General features: G+C 41.4%; 1 protein-coding gene across 1 annotated transcript in view; it reads left to right on the top strand.

Moving 5' to 3' along the window:
* Positions 1–13099, top strand: part of SLC6A5 (solute carrier family 6 member 5) — a 58056-nt gene extending 44957 nt beyond the window's left edge. The window contains exons 18-20 of the mRNA XM_038765213.1: positions 6169–6269; positions 10801–10968; positions 12944–13099. Of these exons, the coding sequence (XP_038621141.1) occupies positions 6169–6269; positions 10801–10968; positions 12944–13099 (425 nt within the window). The remainder of the gene's footprint in view (positions 1–6168; positions 6270–10800; positions 10969–12943) is intronic.
* The last annotated feature ends 1461 nt before the right edge of the window (positions 13100–14560 follow it).

Below are 14560 nucleotides of genomic sequence, written 5' to 3'. Positions count from 1 at the left end.
ATCTCTTGAGGTTTTTGCTTGTGTTCGTGTTATTTCATCCATTGAGATGTCAGTACTCTGCCCATAATCAGAATGGTTTGATGAGCATAGAGGACAGTGAGGGTGAATTTTTCTGTTGGTTTGTGTCTCTTTAATAAATATGGTTGATTGATTGATCGATTTGGGACCTCATCAATCAGTTCATCATCATCATCAACAGTCGTATTTATTGAGCACTTACTGTGTGCAGTACTGCAGCACTTACTGTGAGGAGTAATTCATCCATGGCTGTGTGCTCTAAGCAATAAGATATCTGGACGCGGTATACTCATTACTTAAAGTAATCTTGAACAACAACCCGCTAGTGGATGGTAGTTATTATCATTGTTTTTGCTTGTGTTCGTGTTATTTCATCCATTGAAATGTCAGTACTCTGTCCATAATCAGAATGGTTTGATGAGCATAGAGGACAGTGAGGGTGAATTTTTATGTTGGTTTGTGTCTCTTTAATAAATATGGTTGACTGATTGATTGATCGGTTCGGGACCTCATCAATCAATTCATCATCATCATCATCAATCGTATTTATTGAGCACTTACTGTGTGCAGTACTGCAGCACTTACTGTGAGAAGTAATTCATCCATGGCTGTGTGCTCTAAGCAATAAGATATCTGGACTCAGTATACTCATTACTTAAAGTAATCTTGAACAACAACCCGCTAGTGGATGGTAGTTATTATCATTGTTTTAATGATAAATTCGGGTTTAAGCAATCATGAAAATTCCCACCAAAAGAATAACTGGTGCTAGAAAAAAACCAAAGCATGCGCTTTCCTCATTGGGCCACAAGGGGGCAACCAAGATGCTCATTCTGAAAGTCAAAGAAGGATCTGATTCATCAGAAAACAAGGCTTTGAAAAACAGCTCCAAATGGAGACATTTAGCATAAAATTCTGAAAATGGTTTTTGTTAAATTTTTTTTAACCTCAGATAAGCTTTCTGTTTTCTCTAAAGTAAAAAATCTTGTGAGGATGAGTGGATAAAATGATGTCAACCCCGTCTTTCTAGGGGCTCTCTAATCAAGAATAATAATGGATATCTCACTGTCTGCCAAGAACTGTACTAAATCAACCAATCAATCAATCGTATTTATTGAGCGCTTACTGTGTGCAGAGCACTGTGCTAAGCGCTTGGGAAGTACAAGTTGGCAACGTATAGAGACAGTCCCTACCCAACAGTGGTGTCACTAAATACTGGATTAAATGCAAGATAATCAGGTCTGTCACAATCCCTAGTCCACATGGGGCTTACAGGGACTCTAAAGAAGAGGGAGGATGGGTTTTTCACCCCCATTTTACAGATAAAGAAATGAGGCACAAAAGAGTTAAGTTACTTGTCCAAGGTCCCCCACCGGGCAAATGGCAGAGGGAGAATTAGAACTCAGATCCTGTGTCTCAGGCCCATACTCTTTTCACTCGATCACACTGTTATTTCTTATTTCCCTCTTCCCTTCTTTCCTCACCACCATTCCTCATCTCCCCATGCTTTTCTGCAGTGCATCTTCTTATCAAAGAGGGAGATGAGGAGATCTCAGACTAAGCCCCATCTTGCCTCATCTCCCACTCCCTTCCGCATCACCCTGACTTTCTCCCTTTGCTCTTCCCCCCAACTCTCCCCACCCCACAGCACTTATGTATATATCTGTAATTTAATTTATTTTCATTGATGTCTGTTTTCTTGTGCTGATGTCTGTCTCCCCCCACTAGACTGTGAGCTCACTGTGGGTGGGGATTGTCTCTCTTTATTGCTCTATTGTACTTTCCCAAGCACTTGGTACTGTGCTCTGCTCACAGTAGGTGCTCAATAAATACGATTGAATGAATGAATGAATGAAGATGGTAGCAGAGGAAAATTTACTTTCAGGTATCTTTAGACTTATTTGATGTAAAGATGCATTACTTACACTTATTAGAAATTATTCTTTAGGGTTCAGATGGTGTCCATTATTGACAACCATTAACACATAAGTCTAGCTCCACTGAAAAGGGTATGCCAGAAAAAATATTAATATATATTATAATTTAATTTTAGAGGACAATTCTATACATAGCTATTTGTCTACTTACTAATCGGATATTATATTAAAAAAAAGATCTTGGGCATGAAACCCAGAATGCTAGCTACAGTATTTTTGCCACCTGGTGGGAAGACTTTCTGGACCAAGAGGGTAGGCAGGCTGGTAAGGTGATTTATTTTGCTTGTTTTCCGCATGTGTACTCTTCAAGCATTTGATATTCAGCTCACCCTCAGCCCCAAAGCATTTATGTACCTATTCATAATTTATTTGTTTATATTAATGGGCTTTTCCCCCTCTATATTGTAAGCTTGTTGTAGTCAGGGAATGGATGTGTCTAGCAACTCTGTCGTATTGTATTTTCTCAAGCACTTAGTCCAGTTCTTTGAAAAGAATAAATTGCTTGATTGATTGAAGTCACAGCCATATTGAGTAATCAATCAATCTATCAATCAATCATCAGGGCACATCATCCTGCTCCTCAAAAAACTCCAGTGGTTGCCCGTCCACCTCTGTATCAAACAAAAACTCCTCACCAATGGCTTTAAAGTAGTCTATCACCTTGCCCCTTCCTACCTCACCTCGCTTCTCTCCTACAACCCAGCCTGCACACTTCACTCCTCTAATGCTGACCTTCTCACTGTGTCTCAATCTCTCCTGTCTCTCTGCCGACGCCTAGTCCATGTCCTGCCTCTGGCCTGGAACATCCTTCCTCTTCAAATCCACCAGACAATTGCCCTCCCCTTCTTCAAAGCCTTACTGAAGTCACATCTCCTCCAAGGGGCCTTCCCAGACTAAGCCCCATTTTTTCTCATCTCCCACTCTCTTCTGGGTTGCCCTGACTTGGTCCCTTTGCTCTTCTCCCTCCCAGTCCCATAGCATTTATGTACATATCTGTAATTTTATTTATTTATATTGATGTCTGTCTCCCTGCCTCCCCAGGCTGTAAGCTCATCGTGGGCAGGGGATGTCACTGTTAATTGTCGTATTGTACTTTCCCAAGTGCTTAGTATAGTGCTCTGCACACAGTAAGTGCATAATAAATATGATTGAATGAATGAATGAATCATATTTATTGAGTGCTTAGTTTATGCAGAGCATTCATTCATCCATTCATTCAATCATATTTATTGAGCGCTTACTGTGTGCAGAGCACTGTACTAAGCGCTTGGGAAGTACAAGTTGGCAACATATAGAGACGGTCCCTACCCAACAGTGGGCTCACAGTCTAGAAGGGGGAGACAGAGAACAAAACAAAACATATTAACAAAATAAAATAAATAGAATAAATATGTACAGATAAAATAAATAAATAGAGTAATAAATACATACGAGCATATATACATATATACAGGTGCTGCGGGGAGGGGAAGGAGGTAAGACGAGGGGGATGGAGAGGGGGAGGAGGGGGGAGAGGAAGGAGGGGGCTCAGTCTGGGAAGGCCTCCTGGAGGAGGTGAGCTCTCAGTAGGGCCTTGAAGGGAGGAAGAGAGCTAGCTTGGCGGATGTGTGGAGGGAGGGCATTCCAGGCCAGGGGGAGGACGTGGGCTGGGGGTCGATGGCGGGATAGGCGAAAACGAGGCACGGTGAGGAGATTAGTGGCAGAGGAGTGGAGGGTACGGGCTGGGCTGTAGAAGGAGAGAAGGGAGGTGAGGTAGGAGGGGGCCAGGTGATGGACAGCCTTGAAGCCCAGGGTGAGGAGTTTCTGCCTGATGCATAGGTTGATTGGTAGCCATTGGAGATTTTTGAGGAGCACTGTACTAAGCACTTGAGCGAGTACAATACCACAGAGTTGGCAGATATGTTCCCTGCCCACAAAGAGCTTACAGTCTAGAGTGGGAGACAGACATTAAAATAAATTGCAGATATGTACATAAGTGCTGTGGGGTTAAGGCTGTGGTGAATAAAAAGCTTCAAATCCAAGTGACAAAAAAGGGTGACAAAAAAGGAAAATAGAATAAGGGAAATGAGGGCTTGGTCAAGGGAGAATTTTGGAGGAAATGAAATTTTAATAAGGGTTTGAAAGGGGATAGTCGTAGTGTGTTGTGTATGGAAAAAGAGTTTCAGATCAGAGGGAGGATGTGGGTGAGGAGTTGATGACATAGATGAGATTAAAATGTAGTGAGTAGGTTGCCATTAGAAAAATGAGGTGAGCATTCTTGTAGTGGGATCTCAGTGAGTTAAGATAGAAAGGAACAGGGTGATTGAGTGCTTTAAAGCCAGTGACAAGGAGCTTTTGGTTGATGTGGAGGTGGATGGACAGCCACTTGAGGTTCTTGAAGAATGGGGAAACATGGACAGAATTTTTTTTTAATGATCCAGGCAGCGGGGTGAAGTGAGGACTGGAGTGGAGAGAGACAGGAGGCAGGGAGGTTAACAAGGATGCTGATGCAGTACTCAAAGCAGGATATGGTAAGTGCTTGCATAGCAAAGTAGCAGTTTTGTTGGAGAGGAAAATGTGAATCTTAATGATGTTATGGAAGTAGAACTGACAGGATTTGGTGACTGACTATGTGGGTTGAATGAGAGAAATAAGTTGAGGTTAATACCAATGTTTCAGCCTCATAAGAGAGGGAGGATTATGGTGATGGGAAAGTGGTGGGAAATGATGGGAAAGTCAGTGGGAGGACAGAGTTTGGGTGGAAAGATGAGGATCTCTGTTTTGGACATCTTATGAGGTGTTCATGAGATATCCAAGTAAAAGATGTTCTGAAGGCCAAAGGAAAAGTGAATTTGCAGAGAAGGAGAGAGAAGGTCTGGAGATGTAATAATAATGTTGGCATTTGTTAAGCGCTTACTATGTGCAAAGCACTGTTCTAAGCGCTGGGAGGGTACAAAGTGATCAGGTTGTCCCACGTGGGGCTCACAGTCTTAATCCCCATTTTACAGATGAGGTAACTGAGGCTCAGAGAAGTTAAGTGACTTACCCAAGGTCACACAGCAGACATGTGGCAGAGCTGGGATTCGAACCCATGACCTCTGACTCCAAAGCCCGGGCTCTTTCCACTGAGCCACGCGATTCATCCACATAGAGTGGTAGTTGGAGTCACGGGAGTGAATGAGTTCTCTGAAGGAGTCAGTTTGGATGGAGAATAGAAGGGGGCCCAGAGCTGAGACTTGAGGGTCTCCCACAGTAAGAGAGTGGAAGGCAGAGAAGGAGCCCGAGAATGAATGGCCAGAGATAGGAGAGCCAGGAGAGGACAGTGTCAGTGAAGAGAATGCTTCCAGGAGAAGGGGGTGGTTCACCAGTGTTGAAGGGAGCTGAGAGGTTGAGGTGGATTAGGATGGAGTAGAAGCCACTGGATTTGTCAAGAAGAGGTTAATTGATGACCTTTAAGAGGGAAGTTTCCATGGTGTGAAGAAGGCAGAGGCCAGATTAAAGGTTATCAAGGAAAGGATTGAAGGAGAGGAAGTGGAGCTAGCAACTGTAGACAAAACTTGCTCATAGAGTTTGGAGAGGAATGGTAGGAGGGAGATGGGGTGGTAACTGGAGTGAGTTATGGGGCATAATATTGAGAAGTCATGTTAATCCTTTTGTTTACCTGGTGAGTGGTATAAAAGAGAAGGAAATCAAAGAAAACAACTGGACAAATCAATGTGCAAAACTGGATACCGAGTAGCCTCTGGGTGAAGCACCCTGGGTGGGAGAGCAGGAGAGAGAAGAGGGTTTTCTGACTCTGGTGATTTTGGGATATGTTGCCTCAGAATTGCTATCCAGGAAATGGACCGAGTTTTCAGACTTCAACTCCCACAAACATTGGGGCAGAGTCCTTGCACCCATGTTCTGAGCCCCACTTTGCTAATGGCTGTACGGGGGTTAAAGCTCTCACAGGTTTCCTTGCTGCTTCCTCTTCCACCTTGCACTGTGCAGGGACTCCCGGCCAGAGGTGTGACCTGCTGCCCAGCCACTTCCCCTCAGACCTACAGTTCAAGGGAGGCCGTGACCACTCTGCATTGGGCCGTGCTCAACAGGGCTGGCTCCTGCTCCCCATGGACCAGTTGCCCCTCTTCACTCCTCCCTCTGCCCTTTTTTTGTACCCCTGCATGCATCCAAACCAGAACCCCTTGAAGTTATAGAATGATCAACTCTTTGACTCTGCCCTTGATGTTTACAGGCCTGCAGAGGTTTTGCGAAGACATTGAGATGATGATTGGATTCCAGCCAAACATCTTCTGGAAAGTCTGCTGGGCATTTGTGACTCCTACAATCTTAACAGTAAGGATAAAGCCTGTTTCTTTCTCCTCCACCCATCTACGCTTAACCTTTGAAGATCTGCTGCTAAAATCCCTTGTTCGGCAGAGGCATACCTGTCTTTCTGAAAATAATAACAGTAATTTGTGTTTGTATGTAATGCCTGCTTTCTGGAAATCAATCAACCAATCAATCGTATTTATTGAGCGCTTACTATGTGCAGAGCCCTGTACTAAGCGCTTGGGAAGTACAAGTTGGCAACATATAGAGACAGTCCCTACCCAACAGTGGGCTCACAGGTGTTTCATATAACCTGGAATCTGTTCTCTCCTACACCTTCTGGAATGTATAACTTTGGGCTTGAAGAATAAGTGAAGTATCCCAATATTCCACTATACTTCCTCTCTGGGAAGTTGAGAAAAACTAAACATTTCCCCAATTTTATCAATGACACTTTGAAGGTAGTGATAGTGACAGGATCAGAGGTAGAACCTCGAATTCCCTATATTCAGTATAATGCTCATTATACTGCATGGTTAAGTTACCCCTAAGCATGTATAAGTCATTCTAATGATGATATATGCAGAAGCAGCCACCTTCTAGAGGTGTAACAGAGAGGGTGGATGAGTATATTAATCTCCTTAAGTTTGTCAAGATTTAGAGGCTTCTATAGGGACTGTTGATTTGCTTCTGCCGACTTCTACCACGTTGTCTTGTAAAGTCAAATTCCAGTTCATTTAATCGGAGCATCACGGTTTTCCATGTTTTGAATCAGATTCAAATTAGCCCTAGATTTTTGCCCTTTGCGCATCAAGAAAACACTGCATTTGCTGCTCTTGAGTCTGATGCTCCTTTCCACCACTAGGGGGCAGTGAAAGTCAGCGAAAGCCTTTGACCTCTCTGAAGGAAACGAAGTTGTGAAGAAAATCTACATTTTTCTTTCTTCTTTCTGGGAAAGTGTAGCCCAAATTACTTCAATTTAGTTTTGGAAAGTACGATGCATTTTTATGACGGAAAAAAAAAACATTTTGCAATTTTCTAAATCTGTATTCACAGTGTGAATACGTTCACCCTCATTCTTAAGCAGACAATTTATTTGAAAAGCCCCATCAGAATTTCAGTCTGGTTTGATAGATTAAGACATGCCTCTTGTCTCTGGGAATCAGAACTGAATTTTGGTATTGTAGGGTATGCACTGGGAAGAAAATACCTTGACTGGCATATCCTCATTTCCACCTACAGTGCTTTTTCTAGAGGATGATAACGTACTCTTTTTGCTGCCGGGTATGACTTATCTTTGGCTTAAATCGAGATTGGAATCATTTATGGTGTCTGTTGGATGCCCTCCCTTACTTTCACCTGCCCTAGGGTAATACTGGTGAGATACAAGCTCATAAAGTGTTGGTTAGATTCTGGGGAAGTATAACTTTTACATGTGATTTATCAGACTCTGTGTTGGAAGCAAACTGTAGATTCCTATCTCTCAGATGAGAGGTAGAGAGCTGAAAGTACATTTGATTAATCTTTCTATCTATTTATCTCTATATTTCTACAACACTGGTGCTTAGGTACCCATTCAGAGATAGTAAAGTAAATGGAATATTAACTTCGCAGGCATCACCAAATTCAAATTCTTCCTCTTTTAATGCTGCTTAGAATTTCTTGGGATATAGGGCATCTGCTTAAGGTTGCGAGGGTCAAGTAAGTTTCCTCTTCTTCCTCATGCCAAACAAGGATACATTTCCTAACCAGGTCAAAAATGTACATAATCCCATATTCTTTCTTCCTCCTATCTCTAATTTATTTTAGTGTCTGACTCCCCTGCTAGAAGCACCATAAATGATATAAGGGGTTGTGGCTTATCATTGCATATTTCCTGCCTTCAAAGGTCAAAGCCACTCCTTTCTCCCAGACATTCACATTTTCTGCCCTCCTTACTTAGAGCATGAGTATCTGGTGCAGACTTCTACCCAGGAGGCAGATATATATCACTGCTGAAAGATGTCTGTGACTTGGACTAAATCATCAACATCCAAATAATGATGATGATAATGATAATAATAATAATAAGGGCATTGTTAAGCACTTGCCATATGCCAAACACTGCACCAAACCGATGAGGTAGACTGAACATAGCCTTTGTCCCAAATGGGGTTCACATTACTGGAGAGAGATGAGAAAACTGAAGCACAAGGAAGCTGAGCAACTTGTCCGTGGTCATGCAGCAGGTAAGTGGCAGAGTTAGGCTAGAACCTGAGTCTCTTCCAGTCCTGAGCTCTTTCCATTAAGCCACATGGCTTCTCCAATTAGCACTGGTTGTCCACCAAACATCTTCTGGAGGAGGCTAAACCCTTCCACCCTTTTGCCCACATTGGCTGATTTTTTTTTCCTTTTATTCATACTTTTTCCAGACTGCTAGGCTTTCAGAAAGGTAGGCAAAGCTGGGCAGATACCCATAAAGCTATAAGGCACTTACTTCCACCCAGGAATGCCTGATGCAGCACCCAGAACAGTTGCCTGGAAGTCAAGACCCCCACACCTATCTCCAGCCCTGCTCGCCACTCACTCTGTGGTCTTGCCAAAGACCTCCACTGCTCCAGATGTCAATGAAATGAGTTTAAATTACCTGTTCCAAACTCCACTCAGAAATATTTTGGGAAGGGAAAGAAAATGATAAGCAGAATCTCCCGGGGCTCAAACTGCATTCCGATGTCGTGAAATTTGCCAGTTGTGTTCACTCCTATGGGACATGGAAATTGTAATTTATCAAATGATATTTGGCACAAGCTGCTCCCCACAATGCCCTGAGTTATTGCAACTTTTCAAAGCACCTTACAGTCTGTGGTTGGGCATTTGCCTCGCACCTTGGCCTCTTGCAGACGCTTCATAATACCCAGAAGTGTAGCACTACGCTCATCAGTTGTTTTGACAGGAAATTCCATCATCATCATCATAGTCATCATCAACAATCAATCATATTTACTGAACACTTACTAAGCACTATACTAAGCGCTTGGGAGAGTACAACAGAATCATCATCATCATCACAACTTACTCTAAGGATGTGTCAGCTCAGCCACTGCAGTGCCTACCTTAATGTGCTGAAATCCTTTGAGATAATTTTCCGGGAGTCCCAAGCCCTGGAGATAACAGGGGTCAAACTTGGTTGGTTGTTCTATGTCCCAGCTACTTGAAAGTTTTGTTATCCTCAGCAGTAAGAGACCTGGCAAGGGACCTGGCTGTATTCTCACTTCATCTTAGTCAAGGGACAGTCCCAGCCACCACACTGCATTTTAAAACCAAATGAATTCAGAAATGGGAAATTTATGGCAAGAAGTGATTTTTCATTGATCATCAAGACATGATATTTATGAGACTAAAACCAGGTACAAAAGCCAGACCACTGTTATCTTTTCCCAGTGTGCCCTTCTATAAAACTGATATTTGTGGTGTTGCTAGAATAGGCTAAGATTATGGTTTTAAATTATGTCACATCTTCAGAAATAAAATTGATCATTTTTATACATGCCTCCTCATATTTTAGGGCTATAAATATTCTTTGTGCAATTATTATATACATAGTTGGATCGTGTTACTGAATTATGCACAACATAAGCAGATATATTGCTGTTTATACAGTAAATGAAATGGAGCAACTTATAATTACATTAGACTGTACTGCCAATAGACTGTAATATAGCTGGTAACTCTAGGGGCAAATGTTTAAAAGGGGTCTAGAGAAAATTTCTTGCTTTGCAGCATAGTTTTTTAAACCTGCAGTTGTCTACAGCCACCTTTTTCTTTGTGTTGAACCACTGTGATTGGGCACCGCCACTTGGCAGCAAGGTTCTGTCATTAGCCAGGTTTAAGGGTCCTAAACTGAGAGATCCTCACTAGATTGAAAACTCCTAGGGGGCAGGGATTTTGTCTTCCTCTTTTCTACTCCACCAAGGCCTAAGCACAGTGCTCTGCACAAGTAAGTGATCAAAAAATACCACTGCTTAACTGAAAGGCAGACTAGAATAATAATAATAAAAAAATTCAAAAAGTGCTTACTATGCACCAAGCATTGTGCTTAACTTCAGAGTAGACAAACTGCAATCAGATTAGACACAGTCCCTGGTCCACGTGGAGCCTACAGTCTAAGAGGGAGAGAGAATAGAACAGATATTTAAGCCCCAGTTTACAGATGAAGAAACTGAGGCACAGAAAATGATATGCCCAAAGTCACACAGCAGGCAAGTGGCAGAGCTGGGATTAGAACCCAGTTCCTCCTTACTCTCACTTCAGAGTGATTTCTGCCTCACCATGTTGCTTCTTTAAGCCCTTAGAACAAATTGACTCACTGTTTGATTGGCACCGAGAAAAGTCTACCTTTTTTCTTGATCATGTATCTTGCTGAAATACTTGCCCAGTAGCTTAATCAATTTTATTCCTTTGACTTCCAGTGCTTGTTCATGGGGATGCACAGTTTAGTTCCTCCAAATCGCAATGGCTGAGAATTGTTTGTCTTTATTTAGAACTGCACTAATCCATGCTGTTTTCTTTTCTGCAGTTTATTCTATGCTTCAGTTTTTACCAGTGGGAACCGATGACCTATGGCTCTTACCGCTACCCCAACTGGTCTATGGTGCTTGGATGGCTTATGCTGGCCTGTTCTGTTATATGGATCCCCATTATGTTTGTGATAAAAATGCATCTAGCTCCTGGCAAATTTATTGAGGTAATTTCATCGTCCCCTTCCTTCCCCTCCCTGGGGAAAGCCACCAAAAGTGCTACGCATTGAAACAAAAGATTCAGTAAACTGATTCAAGAGGTAGACATAGTGATTAAGTGATTACAATTGCCACGGTTTTCTATTAAACCCATTTTTATTATATATTATTCTACTAATGGAGGTTCTCAGCCAATCCACATGCAGGGCTATTATTAGGCTATTCCTCAACACTGTGACAGCTCTGTTGAATAAATGATCAAAGCTTCTGCTGCTTTCCCTGGAGTTTCTAGCTTCTCTTCTCTCGTCTGCATTTTAAATCCCAGGGTTTGTTTCTTAACTACACATCGAATTCCCCATTTCCTGGCAGATGCCCCTGACTCAATTCTCTCTTCCTACACTCGCTGCTTATTTCTGATTTTACAAATACTTTTAATGCAATTAACGTGTCTCCATCCTCTCTTTTTCCTGCTGTCCTTTCTGCCAGTGTTGGTTAACGGGGCAAGGTTTGATTGGATAGTACGGCCCGGCTCTCTGTGAGAGACGTGGGTAAAACTCAGCAGATGCGGGAACAATAGGCACAAGGCAGGGCGTAGCTTAAAGAGGAGTTAGCACTAGAGAGTAGCAGAGAGCCGCTAGCACTGGGCTGGCAACCATCTCTGAAACTTCTTAAAGCTACTACTAGAACCAGAATAAAGAAGTCATTATGACTGGGGACCCAGCTGACTTAGCAAAATGAGAGGTGGCAGTAGGATTTATGAAGGAGGCGGCAAGATCACATGAGTTTCGAGTTGACATGAGAGGACTTGTGCATAAAGGGGCAAACAGAGGGAGGGACAGTAGATGTGTCTGATTCCTTCTGATTTTCTAATTGATATAGCATGAGCAGTGGAGCATTTGGGGAAGAATGGAGGAACTAATTTAAAAAATTAATCTTTAGAAGCCATAATCCAGTTTCCAGCATCAGGAAATGCCATTTTATCTTTTTTTTTAAACCTTGACCTGGATTATAATTGCCTTGTGTAACCTAGAAAATTTATAATTCTTCTCCAACCCAACCACCTCAACGTGTTTCCCAGAACTCCTGTTCTGATAGAACAGGAACAGGGTAAGAGGCTTTCGTATTTCCATTTTATTCTCAAGTTTCCTAGACTGATGAGTCTGCTATATAAATTTATTATGGTTGATTTGGGACATGAAGGATGCAAACCGGTAATTAAGTAGAGATTAAAATAACTGATAGAGAAGCTTGATTCACTTTAATAGGTAATAGACATATAATTGTTCCCTCTTATGTAGTCAGAAATATGTTTTCTTCCCTTTTTATATACAAGGCCCCAATCAAATTAAATTTTCAATAAGGAGATCAGTAGAAAGATTAGAATGATTCCCATTAGTTTTAGCTTGACTTCAGGAATTGACATCTCCGAACTGAAGAAAGCACACATTTTTGTCATCAGATAATTAAAATCTCTGCTCACTCTCAGCAATGTATCGCTCTATTTTTCTGGCCATTTGTTTACTTTTGGGAAATACACTAAACAAAATCCAATTATTTTGATGTAGCTATCCACTTTTGAAACTAAGGAACTAAATAACTGAGCACATGATCTCTGTAGAATGTGCTTTGGCAGTCCGTGGAAAAGCTTACAAATTCTCTTCACTTGAAGAAAAAATAACAGTTAAAATCTAGACCCTTTATCCTCTATTAATCCCTCAAAGAGGTGCAAAACAGTCAGACCACAGTGCAGTAATATCTTTTCGCTCAGCAATGCAGATAATTTCAAATGAAAAGAACTAAGACACCTCTTTAACTTCAGTGCTGAGCTAATTAATGGAACTGATCTTGATAACAGCCTATCTCCACAGGAGATCACCCTCCATTAGGGAGAAGGTTGGCCTACAAACAAGGTAGTGGCCGGGAGGGGAAAGGGTGAGGTGCATGTGGATTTGTTGCAGTGATTTGTCTTGGGTTTCTTTACAGAGGCTGAAGTTGGTTTGCTCCCCTCAACCTGACTGGGGCCCATTTTTGGCTCGCCACCGTGGAGAACGTTACAAGAACATGGTTGACCCACTGGGAACATCCTCTCTGGGACTGAAACTTCCAGTGAAAGATTTTGAACTGGGGACCCAATGTTAGTAAATCTGGATCTTTGTGGTAGGGATGGTACAACTATGTAGTTTCTCCTCTTCCCTCTGTAACCCCCTCTCCCTTCCTAATATCCTTTTCCACAATGGCTTTCACATCTGTGCATGCAAGTGGTTGCTTAGAAAAGTAGGACTTATTGTCGCATGCTGTAGTGAAGAACTAGACAGACCACTTGAAGCACTGTTGGTTCTGAGTTAGTGATGTCCATTTTCTGTTGGACTTTTACCTTGGCAATATGCTGTGATATCAAGGGAATGCTTTAAAAGGTTAGTTTTTTTCCCTAGTTTCCATGAAATCCTGTCCATAAGAGGGTTAACAAGAGAATAGTGCATAATATATTTTCTTTAGGTTGGTCCCGTTGATGCTGACATAGGAAGGTAAAGGTGCGTGAACTAAAAACCAAGGGTCATCTTTTAACAGAATGATACATGGAAAGCTGAATGAGTATCTTTACTATTTTATAAGAAAATCAAAGATCCAGGCAACATATCTAGTGGAAGTTTTTGACCCAGAGGTGGTGATGGTAGTTGGAAAGATTTAATGTGCATAAGCAGATGGTTGTGGACAACATTGCTTTTGTTAATTTCATGTGTTCCATGAATAATTTGAGGTGTAACTCTTTCATTTTGACCAAGTGTTTCAATTACAGTGAGGGCCCCAATCGTCACTCTTTTTGGAGTGAAAATCCATTGCTCTTCTCTTCACCCAAGTCTTCTTCCCATGTTCATTTTTTTGGGGGACTTTTTTAAAACAAACTCTCCTCAAGAAGCCATTATATAATTTGTGCCTAATTTTATATTCCCAGTGTAGGATGTATAGTCTAAAGATTCTCCATTGCATTTAGCTCTGTGGTTCAATGTAGTGACCCCCTATTTCTTCTTGGATAAACTTCTTTCCATTTCCTGTAGATGTATTCTTCTCTTTCAACTTCTTGGAAAACAAGACCTTCCCCAGTTCTGCCTATATATTATATATATAGTATGTAAACTCTAACAGACAGAATGATAATTTCTGAATTTTTATTCCCAACTTTTTCATTCACAGTAACTGCCAACTACGATCATAGAAAATAGAAAGAGATGCAGTGTTTAGTAGCAGGCAATCATAATAGCACTGAAAAAGTAGTACATTTTAGGTCACTGCATTTACAGAAATTTCTGATAAATACAGCTTAGTCCTATCTACTCAAGCAGTGAGTGAGCAGATTAAGAATATAGCTTTTAAGAATGCATTTAAGCCAATGGAATGAAAAACATTTCCTATTAATTTATTCTAACTGCACTATGATGAGAGAGAAAAATATGTCTACAAAGATTGGCAAACCTGAAATATTTATTATTTTGTGGTATCCTATACCTATATGAGATTTTTTAAGAGTGATATGTGTTCACGTAGTATGTACTAGTATTGATGTTTTATGTCTCTATAAATATAGAAAACAATGTAGAAATT

The sequence above is a fragment of the Tachyglossus aculeatus genome, chromosome 22, assembly GCF_015852505.1.
Source record: "Tachyglossus aculeatus isolate mTacAcu1 chromosome 22, mTacAcu1.pri, whole genome shotgun sequence".
In the NCBI taxonomy this organism is placed as follows: Eukaryota; Metazoa; Chordata; class Mammalia; order Monotremata; family Tachyglossidae; genus Tachyglossus; species Tachyglossus aculeatus.
The sequence above is the reverse complement of the archived record's forward strand: the minus strand, read 5'-3'. Positions and strand labels throughout refer to the sequence as shown.